This window comes from Oryzias latipes, chromosome 20 (assembly GCF_002234675.1).
Source record: "Oryzias latipes chromosome 20, ASM223467v1".
NCBI lineage: Eukaryota > Metazoa > Chordata > Actinopteri > Beloniformes > Adrianichthyidae > Oryzias > Oryzias latipes.
Genome location: NC_019878.2, coordinates 3,840,808 through 3,853,505, shown reverse-complemented (window position 1 = coordinate 3,853,505; position 12,698 = coordinate 3,840,808). Strand labels below are relative to the sequence as shown.

The 12,698-nt window shown below is 41.6% G+C and overlaps 2 protein-coding genes across 3 annotated transcripts in view; one reads left to right on the top strand and one right to left on the bottom strand.

The window, feature by feature from the left end:
• fars2 (phenylalanyl-tRNA synthetase 2, mitochondrial) overlaps window positions 1-11,364 on the bottom strand; it is a 126,309-nt gene extending 114,945 nt beyond the window's left edge. For both annotated transcript variants that reach the window (XM_004080815.4, XM_023949894.1), the window contains exon 1: window positions 11,277-11,364. The gene's annotated coding sequence lies outside the window, so the exon portion shown is untranslated. The remainder of the gene's footprint in view (window positions 1-11,276) is intronic.
• A 137-nt stretch (window positions 11,365-11,501) lies between these two features.
• lyrm4 (LYR motif containing 4) overlaps window positions 11,502-12,698 on the top strand; it is a 42,063-nt gene continuing 40,866 nt past the window's right edge. The window contains exon 1 of the mRNA XM_004080814.4: window positions 11,502-11,633. Within this exon, the coding sequence (XP_004080862.1) occupies window positions 11,542-11,633 (92 nt within the window). The 5' untranslated portion in view covers window positions 11,502-11,541. The remainder of the gene's footprint in view (window positions 11,634-12,698) is intronic.

Below are 12,698 nucleotides of genomic sequence, written 5' to 3'. Positions count from 1 at the left end.
AAAATAAAGCTGCATTTTTTGACTCAAAATTAAAATAAAGAGCATTCCTTCAAAATGCTTTTTCTTTTTTAAGACTGCTTATTCTGTCACTGAATTAAATAGCTGTCCTCCTTCTGACGCACCGTGGACAAGCTTGTTTTCTTAGGATTTCTTCGCATAGCGGAGCGCGAAGCTCCCGAAGCTGCAAATAAATATGTGGGAATTACATCATACTTTATTTTGTTCTGGACACCACTGGAAACACAAATTCATATGATGGTTTCTCAGATCGCAGCAGCATTTCCTCCTTCCAGGGCCTTCAGCAATCGGGAGCTTCGCGCTCCGCAATGCTATGGCAGCTGCCGTTCGAAGAGAAAAAGCTTGTCCGTGGTGTGTCCGAAGCAGGACCGCAGAAGGTGGAAATGCTGCTACGTAGTCCTGAGAAGCTGTGTAAAATCCTCAGAAGTTCACAAGAAACACAAAGCCCTCTCCTCTGCCGCTAACACAAAGCCACACTGCTCCTAGCATGTCTGCCTCTTAGCAGCCGGACAGACGGAGAAAGCAGTGACGCCATCGCCCCGCCTCCCCGCTGGACATGCTTATATGAATTGAATAATGCGACAATGTACGCAGGGTGGATGTGAAAATGCAAATGCAATCCCCTCTTTGCATTTTCGTCTGAGGAGAAAAGATGGAAGACACAGAATAAGCTGTTTTAAAGTATGAAAAGAAAAGTATGAAAGGAAAAAGCATTTTGAAGTATTGATTTTTCATTTTTGAGTCATTTGATGCAGTTACATTTTGAAAATGAAAAAGCATTTCTGTTAATCCATTTTAATTGTCAAATTAGACATTTCTAAATCAATGTTGCTACACATTTACCAGAGAACTTTTTGAAAATGAAATGTCAAATACCATTTTCTTTATCATTTTAATTAAGTGACAGAATAAGCTGTGTTGACGTAAAAAAGGAAAAAGCATTTTGGTGGATTGCTTTTTCATTTGAATTTTGAGTCAAAGAAATGCAGCTTCATGTTGAAAACGAAAAAGCATTTCTGGTCTTGACTTTTATTTGTAATTATGCTACAGAATTGCTTCCATAATTAACAACATTAATACCTGGACATATGCATCCATTTAAATAGAATTTACCACTAAGTACTCAGAAAATAAGATACAGTTCAATTTAGAAAAAGAAATTCCAAGATAAATCATCTTTACTGTATTTTGATAGACTGAAATGACCAAATCGATTTGATGAGCATGAATTATTTCCAGTGAACATAAAGCAAAAAACCCTGATCGTCAGCACCACCTATGCCTGCAGACAAAGGTGCCAACATCTATTGTAGTTTCAGTCCAAACCGTATCTAAAGTCTGCTGCTCTGTCCTTGGAGCCACTGATACCAATTGATTACTTTTTCACACTTCACTCTAAAAGGTTTCCAGCTACCAGACAGTGACGTCACATATTTTGATGTTTGCTCTGCCTCCTAAAAATGTTTCGGAAAACTAAAAATGGGCAGCAACAAAGAATTGTTTAAAACTCTGTTGGTTGACGACCCCCCAGTGGAGCGAGTTTGAGCTCTAATGCAATTACACACTCCAATTATTGGAGAATTCAAACAAATAATGATTTTTAAAAGTTTTTGACATCAGCCTCTAGTGGTCTTCAAAGGAACAGCAACGCGTTGTACTTCCTCCTTAGTATTAAAGGGCCTTTATCATGTTATTCTTAAGTCTTTCTAAGTTAACAATATCCATATATATGATAATATTTCTACTTTTGGCATACAAAACCTTTTTAAAGAAATTTTAGTTATTTTTACAACCTTTTTCCTACCCGTAATTAAGAAGAAGAAGAAGAATTAAGACGAATCAATCTCTGAGGCTCTGCCTTTTAATCCCTGTGGGTGCCGACCATTTCATGATGTCAACCATCACGGTCTCAACCATCAAAACAAATAACAACCAAACTTTTACAAAGATGGATGTGCATATTCTGAATAGCTGATCACTGCTAGCTCTGTGGAGACAGTGGATGTGTGTGTTAACCTGGGGACGGAGCTGGCAGCACAGACTCATCCTGGAAGGGGCTGTTCTCACTTTGTGGCATCACAAAGTGAGCACGCGCTTGTTTTCGTGGATTGGGAGGGGCTCAGAGAACAGGTTTTTTTAAGGAATACTCCGGATCAAAATACCGCTTTGGGATAATTTGTCCTAAAGAATGAACATTATAATACACTTATAAGCTCAAAAAAGTAGATCTTGCATAATATAGGCCTTTTAAACATGGCTTGGTAATGTCCACACAAAATAAAATGACATGAAGTTTTTTTTTTTTACATTAATTGCAATAATTACAAAAAATAAGTATTTAGTTTTGGGGGATTTTAGGTTAAAAGTTTCTAGGTACATAAATATTGTATCTGTAAGTATTTGTACTGGAGCATAAAATACTGAATAAATACTTAAAAGCACATTTTCTTACATTTTTTAATTTAAATATGCTCATAAAACCCAAGCATTTCATGAAACTAAAACAAAGTTTAATTTCCTGTCAGGAGTCAGCCAGTGCATCGCCGTGACGACGGTCTGCTGCTGAAGCTGCGTTTCTGCTGCTTTCTCTGTTTTCCTGCGGCTGAATAAAGCAAAAAAAGGTTTGGCATTACAAGCTAGCATGAAGATGCTTTTGTGTGAGCTTTGTACTTCTACAGCTATGTCAAAGGACTGCCTCCATGCAGAGTTTGGAGGCTGAAAATCTCTGAAATGTTTGTGTCTGCTGCACAAACTATGCCCATAGTTCCTGCAACTGGTCTCTGAAGTAGAGATAAGCAAGAGTGTTTGATGAAAACTCGATGTATCTTAACATTTATGCTTCCACCAGACTGCAGCATGTATTCAAGCACATGAGCGGCTCTGCAGATCTCCAGCTGCCCTGGATTCCTCTGTAATCTTGTGTCTGGTCCTCACGGAGCCCTAAGACATCCTGATTAGAGGCTGAGTGTTATTGAAAACCGAGGGTCTCTGCAGAGACAGTGGGTCTAAGAGACCCGCCCTGCAGATCGCAAAGAGTAAGGAGGGTAGAGCAAGATGCCAGCTAAGTGCAGTTATGAAAGATTAGAAGCAACACGAGTTCGTGTGAATCCCATGCAAGACTGGTTTCAGGCTGACGGAGGCGAGCGCGAGGGTTCAGAGCGTCTCTGATGTTACGTAACAGCCCTGTGTGGATGAGTGTGCGCGCGTGTCTTTGTGTGCATGTTTGTACGTGCATGTGTGTGTGTCCATCTGTTCTTTCTAGACCTGCTGAGCCCATTATTATACACGCACACATATGCAAACACACCCACATATCCATGCAGACACTCATGGATACACACAAAAAGGCATCTGAACACACACACCCATAGAGCCTGCGACTCCTCCTCACAGAAACTGAACATGATGTCATTCAAGGCGGATGTAAGGGTGGAGGTGGGGGTGGAGGGTTATTTTTCACTCCTGCTCTAGAACAATCTTTCCTGATGCTTTATAATAATTAAGAAAATGTCCTATTTCTGTGTTTGTTATTAATAATTATTGAACATTGACCAAAGCATGTCAGCCTGCCTCACTTTCTTATCGCCTTTAAAGCAGATGAACTGTTTTCTCCTGTTTAGTCTGCAACAGAAATTAGTTTTAAACTCCCATTCTGATCATCATTTGATATATTCTAAGTGCTCCTATTGGTCTGACAACAAAACAAAAGATTGTTTCGTTTTCTAGGACATAGTTTCTGCAGAGCGGCAGGAGTTTATTAGAAATTCACCTCTGAGTTGGGAATGGGAGCAACCCCGCCGCCTCTTCCTCTCCCCTTTGCTCTCTATTCTCCTGCTATCTCACATCCCCAACCTAACATCACCGGTGCAACTAAAATGGTGATCAATGTTGAAGCTTTCCAGCTTTGATCCGGATTCCAGCTCAGACGTGGAAAACAAAGAGGTTCATGGATTTATTTGCTTATAAGAGGATGCATCAGAATGGAGCTGAGCAGGACGCACGTGGCCCACCCATCGTATTTTCTGTCACAAGGAAGATCTTTTTCAAAAGGCATTTTTTTTGGTCTGTTCCTTCACAACAATTTGAATAAAGAAATACTCATAAATGCAATTTTAGGCTCTATTTTATTTATATATATTCTTCAACATCTGAAAAATGCCACAACACCTCAAATGAGCACCATTTTCACCGTTTTCCTTAGTGGGAACTTAAAGCAAGTGAACCATTTTCACCCGTTTGGTCTGCAGCAGAAATGAGCCTGAGTCTAATGAATCTCTTCTCAAAGAAGAGAAATCAGTTTCTCGGCTAAATTTATTGTTTAGATAACAAAGAGGAAGGTTTTCCCACTCCTTCAGCTGGTTTCTCTCTCTTTCCAGACAAGTTCAGGCTTGGGTCTGAAGGGTTGAAGCGTGCAGCCGCTGCTCCTCAGGACTGACGTTTGGTTTTTTACCGGCTTGAACTGAACTTGCTGAGAGTCTGCGTGAAAAACTGGACTTAAAAAAGTCTGTGTGTGAGATAAGGTTGCGTGTTTCCATCACAGAGCACTTTTGTCTGGTTTAACTTTGTGTGTTTGGTGAAAAAGGGGTGCGATGAAGATGAAAAGCAGACCTTAGCAGAAGAAGCACCAGCGCAGATCGATCAGAGTGACTGGATTACCGACTCTGATGAGTAACCTTTGCTTTTTCCGTGAAAGCGCAGGAAGTGGATTAAACACGAGTGTGCAGCATCATCAGTTCAGCCCTGATGTGCTGCCTGCAGACATCTTCATCTCCATGGACCTGAGGAGTGGCCCTCAGACCCCCCCCCCCCCCAGCTCCAGCTGCTGCAGGCTTTTCTGGACTCTGTCCAGGCCCTCAGCTCTCCGTGAAAAATCTGCCTCATCTCCAGCACATTTACATTTCTCTGCCAATTAAAAGGCGAGGTCAGGTTTGTGCACGGCGGCCCGCTGCAGCTCTGCCCGAGTGTGACATTCTGCACGCAAACAGGCGGCAGGAAAAGCCGCATGGCGTGCAGGTCAGGGCCATCAAATATTGACCCAGAAAAACCGCCTGCGACATTCAGAGACGTTTCCGTGGATCGCCAGCAGCTTATGTTTTATTCAGAGCTCTGTGCAAATGTCACAGAGACACGGCGGTGTTTTGCTCCTGTGGTGTTGGTGCGACTGCTTTTGGCTGATGCTTTCACGGACAAACCTGTTTCCTCACATGCAGCAACCCAGTCGATCTGCAGAGCAGGTGGCTGGATGGAGAACGGACGAACGATGGATCACAGCGATCGGCTTTGGGGCAAAAGGGCCGATTCTTTCACAGGTGTGTGAATGTGGGAGGAAGCAATCGATGGGAGGAAGAGCGGCGTCCTTGATCGGCCAGGCAGACATAAGACGAAGAGGAAAACTCATTCTGCGGCTCACAGCCGGAATCGAATGGAAAATCAGCCGAGTAACAGATCAAAGGAGCTCATCAGCTTCTCCAACTCTGAGAAGCCCTACGACGAGCAGGAGACCCAATCAAACAACAAACCCGCTCCAGTTCCTGCTCCACACGGGTGGAAAGACAGGAGCTTCTAGAAGCTCCTCCAGCATTGAGCCTTAACTGTGGAAGAAACTTTAAATTATTCTGCACTCCTTTACAATGACGATCTGAGTCAGAGCAAACAGAAGCAAGAAACGCCATCATTCATGACAAACATACGTTTACATGCAACAATCACACCTTCTCAAAACTTAAAAGTCAAAAGAACTTTTGAAGTCATGTCAAGAAAATGGTAATGGTGTGTACTTTTACAGCGCTTGCTGCCTCCTAATAAGGTTCAAAGCACTTTACAGTCACAGTCTCACTCACCTACGCATACACACACGCTCATGCACTGACGCCCACCTATAACCACCAGGAGCAACATGTCATGCCCAAAGACACTTCATCTAATTGGTGGGCAAGCCGGGAACCGAAGCTGCAATCTTCTGATCAGAGGTGACTGGACCACAGCCGCCCCACACAAGTGATGTCAATGACCAGCAGCAGATACCTGACCAAAGCTTTGGAAGCCAGGAGAGGAAAGCAGCTATCACAACAAAGTCTGAAAGCTACTCTGAATAGGAAACACTTTGCAGGGGTGTGGTGGTGTTCTGATACTATAATGATATTGTAAATAAACATGAACCAAGTCGTTTAAATGACAAGCATGAGCTGCAGTGTTGTGGCGAGAAACAGAAGCAGAATTTGAAGATGCTCAACTGTCTATAAATAGAATGACTGTCAATTTGACCAGAAGCCATTTTTAGATGTGAAAAGTTATTAAAACAAAAAGGGAAAAAAAGCTTATATGATTTACTTTACAAGTAAACCTCTGATGTGTTTGAATGAAAGTGAGAAATCAAAAAAACAAGGGAAAGGACATTTTTTTGGGGGGGGGGTTTCTTGCTGAAGATGAGATTTTCCGTTTAACTAAAAGCTCAGAACCAGGTGTAGATCTAAACAGATCTGAACAAAACTCAAGCTGGTTTGTCATGAAAATAAAACAGTGTGGATAGGAACAAATTATGTAGACAAAAATATCATCAGCAGACAGACAAATCTAGAAAACTTCCTGTAGTGTATTTCTAGATTGTTTAGAAAGTCCTAAACATCGTTGGACCTTGTGTGGAACCGTGGAGGACAGTAGGAAAGGATCCAGACTGTCCCCACAGTCTGATTGCCAGAACAGAGTTTAGACCACACTTAAATCACACTTTCCTGATCTAAGTCACACTTGAAAAGAAATTTCCTAAAGCAAATGTTACACAAATGTAAAAGCAAATATCAGACTGAATTTTAAACATTGATTTTTCTTGGGCAATGGTTGCATACCCTAAATTTATCAATACTAAGAATTGTGAAGTATGTGTCAGGATGTATTGTTAGACAATGCCATCATAACATTCTCTGTAGCATTTCCCTCTCTCAGCACAAATTCTCAAGTGAAGGGTGCAATAAAGAGCCACACCTCAGCAACGTTCTGTGCCCGAGGATGGAACTGGAGAGATGTACTCCAGGGTTACACGTAGTCTGGCACAGAACAAACGGCACCTCACATCATCACACTTCCACCCGCAGGTCTGTTGCACTGATAATGGTTTCCTGAAATGCTGTGTCAAGGTTCATTATCTTTAGTGATTGTGCAAAAAAATAAATAAATAAACATTTAGACATTGATATACCAGATTGAGCCAAAAGGCAACTAAACATCAGCTTTTCCTGAAAGTACAGACTTCTTCACGTCTGTGACTGCGCGCGCATGTGCAGGGTCAAAGGTTTAGGGCTCATAAGGCAGCAAACATGGCAACCACTAAGCCAAAGCTTAGCCATAAGATAATGGTCATCCCGACCAAGGAAGACACCTACTAGAATTAGTGTTGACTGAGACTAGAATCTGGGATGGAGTAGTATTCTATTATAAATACTACCAGAATTCACTCAGACGGTTACAAAAGTATTAAAATACTTTAAAGTCATTGAAACTCGATTGACTGTAAATGTCAATCTTGCTCGCTGACAGTGTCACTGATCAGTCTGTTTTTCAATAAAATGACGTATACCTATATAGCACTTTACTACCTTCCTTAAAGGACCATAGTGCTTTTCAGTCACAGTCCCATTCACACACACATTAAGGGTCTGCAATGTTTGTTTACCTTACAATTACCGGTACGAAGCCCATTGAGACGACTGTTGTTGTGAATTTGCAGTATAAATAAAATTGAATTGAACTGAATTAATACACTGATGGCAACTCCAATGGTGGCAACTTTTAACCACAATATTATCTCCCTCTTGCTTTTACATGTGGGCACACAGAGCGGGAACCGAACCTGCAATCTTTTGATCAGCGGTCGCCCGCTCCATCTCTGCACCACGGCCGCCCAGCCTAGTACAAAATCGCTTTTTTTGTGTTTTTAGTTGCAAATATTTGCAAAGATGTTCATCTATTATAAATGGACACTGCAATCCTTTCCTATCCCTTCTACAAGAAGGTGGGGTCATTTGTAGCTTTGAAAAACAAAGCAATGGCCCCAGAACAAGCTCTTGGCTACTTTGGCTACTGCAATTGTTCCATCTTCGCGTTTACAACATCTCCCAGAATTCAATGCGGTTGTGAACTCATCTATTGAAAAATTACTGCACACACCTAAACTACTGCATACAAAAAGGAGACACAATCTCCTGTAGCCTTAAGCTAAAGCAGCTAACAAGTTTAGCTGTCCTGTCAGTGTGAATGTTTTCAGCCTCCTGCTCTACATTTCAGTCGAGGAACGATCTCATACTACAAGGAGCTGCTCGTTAGTTGCTACACTCTGCAGGCTAATTTCCTAACTAAAGCATAGACATGCAAACTCTTTGGCGAGACGTGTGGGTGGCTCCACTAAGATGTCAGCCTCAATAACGGCTTTGATGGCTCCATTTGTTACCTTTTCCTGCATAGTAACACACAAATTGAGAACTGCACATAAACCCACACCGCTGCTGACCTTTACACTCAGACACAGCCAGATATAAACAATCAGGATGTGCATCTGACCTTTTAGACATCCACTGCAGAGGAGCATACTGTCCAAACACACATGCACACAAATGCGCAGAAATACTTCTAAAAGACTCTGCAGAAGACCGAGCGCGGCCACAATGATGTCACAAAACGAAGAATTTATTTTAATGCTAATGCTTGAAAAGACAGAAACAACCATATTTGGACATGTGGGAGGAGCTATTTCCTCCCAACTTGATAAAACTAAAGGCAGAACTAATGAAATGAGTCAACAGGACCCCAATAGGAGTCTTTCCAGCCCTAAAGTCAAGTATCAAACACTAATCCAAAAAGAAAAACAGCATGAAATGTGGTTTACAATATTCTTTTATCCTATTTAAGTTTTCCTTAAGAAGTACACTACTCAATAAGTTAGGGATATTGGGGATAGGGCGGTAATTGTATTGGGGTGATTATAGACACAACTCATTTAGTGTTTTCCATATCATGGTCTCATGTGTACAGTATGTGTCACTTACTGGAGCGAAAGCCAAAAAAAGTATCTGAAAGAAAAGTATTTTCAATGAGGCATCAATGTCAACATTCTGTAGGTATAAAAAGCTGATTTAGTCAGTAAATGATTTCAGGTTCATCATTCAAACAGCTATAAACACGATGTCACTCAATGTCTGAGCAGCACTGCCTGTCCACAGCACCTTCAGGCTGGTAGGAGAAAGTCAGCTGTTGCAGGTGAACTTGGTGAATCTCAAAGTGTCTTCAGCAGATTTTCACTCTGAACTACTGTCAGAGTTTGTGACAGACAGGAGTGGAGCCCCGTCATTGACAGACCACAACCATGACCAGAACCTAAGGACTTCTGACTTCAGACATAGTTTTGTAAATACCACACAGCTGCAGGCCGTTTACCAGATGTGAGGGGTACCAGGGTTTCCAGACTAACCAACTCCACCACTTTTACTGGAATGATAGACGACTGTTGCAGGGGACTCCACTGACACCAAGACACCACCGTGAAGGTTTGCACAAAACCATGTGACCTGGACAATGACCTAGACTTCAGGGACATTACAGAAACATTATCATCCCCCAACTTTCTGTTCATGGATGAGAAGACTCCACCACATGGTGCTAGAATTGTCACAGCTGGACTTCAGTAAGCAGGAGTGTGTCGTATGGTATGGCCATCAATGACCCCTGACCTGAACCCCATAGAGGATGTCTGGAACCAGCTGAAACAGAGAATGGATGACAGTACCCCACCACTACATCAGTGTTTCCCAACCCTGGTCCATGAGTCACACTGTCCTGCATGTTTTCCATGTTGCTCTGCTTATGCACACCTGATTAAGCTCATCATCAGGCTCTGCAGAAGCCTGACAGTCATCAAAGGCAGGTGTGTTTGGGAAGGGAAGGCTGATCGGAAAATTCTAATGACCGAGCATTCCACTGGTATTTAAACGCAGCACTTACGGACGAATTTGTGAGACGTGAAAACAGTCTCACGGTAGATCCGTGCGTAACTTTGGCTTTGTGTGTGCGTAACAAGGGATTCGTGCGTGTTTTTTTAAAGATGTGTGTGTGTAAGTAGTTTCAAGCTGTTGTAATCTTATTTTGTGCATACGTAAATTGCATTTTGTATTTTTTTCATTTTATATTTTTTTAACTTATACACAAAACGTGTTATGTGAGTAACAAATCACGCACAAATCCAAATTTATGCACAAATCCTAATTTACGCACGCACAAAGCAAGAATATGCATACACAAATCCTAATTTACGCACAAATCAAGAATTACGCACGCACAAATCCGACTGAGTCTAATTTCTCTCCATAGTCACACCCCTAGTGGCAAATGGTGGAAATACCCACCATTTAATACTTTTTTATTGGCTTAATTTTGGGGTTATAAATATCAAACTAATGAAAATGATGTTTCATCTCATTCATTATTAGTAATATTAAAGGGGACTTAGTGTGGAGTTTGCATGTTCTCCCTGTGTGTGCGTGTGTGGGTTTTCTCCGGGGACTCCAGCTTCCTCCAACAGTCCAAAAACCCAAAAACATGCTTCATAGGTACATTAGCTTCTCTAAAATGTCTCTAGGTGTGAATGTGAGTGTGCATGGTGTGTGATTTGTGGCCCTGGCAACCTGTCCAGGGTGTCCCCTGCCTTCGCCCACGAGTGGCCGGGAAAGGCTCTGGCAGCCATGTGACCCCAAAAGGGGCAAAACGGGTTTAGAAGATGAATGAATAAAGGTAACTTTATCGTACTTCATTCAAATTCAAACCAAAAAGGAGAAACCGAATGTAAATGATAATATCCCTGACTTATTAGCTGTGTTGTATTTATAAAACTACCAAACATAAACAAATGACCAAAGATTGACAGTCCTGATCAAGAGGGTCATACAGGGAGGGTCCAGAGCAGGACTCTGTGCGGTCACACACTTCCTGTTAAAGAATCCCTGACCTAAAAAAAGACCCACGTTCGCGCGTGCACACCCACACATAAACACACACCTGACAACAGCTGAAGCTGCCTGTTGTCAAGTATGATCTGCTGCAGAACCTCACAAATACAAAAGGAGCTTTTTAAACCCGACAAGCAACACATTTTCACAATTAATGATTCTTATTCCTGCACTATAATATCGAATTTTGTACCGACACCTTAGAAAAGGTCTTCTTATTATATAAGTAATATATTTTAGAGGTTAAAATTAGCAATGCTAACTCACCTTCTGTCACACTTCAGCTTTCAACTCTTGTGAGGTATGCGGAAGCGCGCCTGCATGACTCTTGGATTATGAACATGTTTCAAAAATAAATATGCATATTTATGCTGTGTGTTATTTAATAAATGACGTTCTTTTATCAAACTTATTATAATGTAACATACGAAAATAATGACAAACAGCCTAGACTTTGGATTTCTAAACTGGCGCTAGTTGGTCGCTCTTAAGTAAGGGTCCTTCATCGCAGGGACCGAACAGCGTCGGTAGCATGAACATGGCAGCGTCTGCTCGAGCCCAGGTGCTGTCTTTGTACAGAATGATGCTGAAAGAGAGCAGCAGGTTTCCTTCCTACAACTACAGGTAAGAGGCGGACTGAAGCCGGGTTCAGCGGGGCTCATGGCCGCTGTGCTCCGGCTGTCAAAGGAGGAAAGTGCCTGCTAACGCCTGTGTTTTGATCATTGATGAGCTGCTGCAGAGTTTACGAAACTCTCCTGACTGCTGCTGCACCAGTTCATGTGTTACAAAACTAACCTTATTCATTATTACATTTCTTCCCTTTGGAATATTATACAGGGTTATTATAATGAAAAAGCTTATTTTAAGGTGTTCCCTCATGATCACTTGAAGGCACGTTGGTAATAATAGCAATGGAGTTTGGTAATGCCATGCTATAGCAGAATATGATAAAGTACAATCAATGCCATTCATAATTTCATAAGAACTTTGTTTTTATTGACAAATTGTTGACTGGTTTTGTTTTCTTGGGACTCTTATTTTGAAAGTTTGTTGATCATAACGACTTTGAAAAGCCTTAATCTCAATTTTAATCATGCAGAAGCCTTTTTATTTAAAGGTTTTGAGTTTATGGAAACAGACCTGAACTCTGTTTTGCACGTTTTACTGATAATCTGAAGCTACTTTATTTCATCTTTTGAGTGCATTCTCTCTCCTCGAACATCACTTCAAAATAAGTCAGACTATGATTGAATTCATTTTCAAAATACTTTTCAAGCTCACATGACGGAGCTGATAATCTCTGATCTCCTGCTGTCTCCTTTCATGGTGGCTATTTTGCTGTCATTCATCTTCTGCCCCCCCTTTGACTGTTGTTAAACATGTTCCTTAAGAGGAGCTCAGACCCCCACAGGTCATCCTCCTCGTGTTGGATGAGTGATTGACAGATGGAAAGTCTTCATGTGAAACTCATGATGTGGGATACGTACATAAAAGCTATTAGTCATCTATTCTGTCTGGGACTCTTATGGACTATATTTCTGTTTTATTATTTTGGAATCCCATATCTGTTGTTTGAAGGTGCTGTAGTCCTTCATGACCTCCTGTTTACACTTGTGATGGTAATTTGCCACTCGAGCTACGTTCACACCACCTCAGCAGCACACTTTCAAAATTCTCTCATTCACTTGT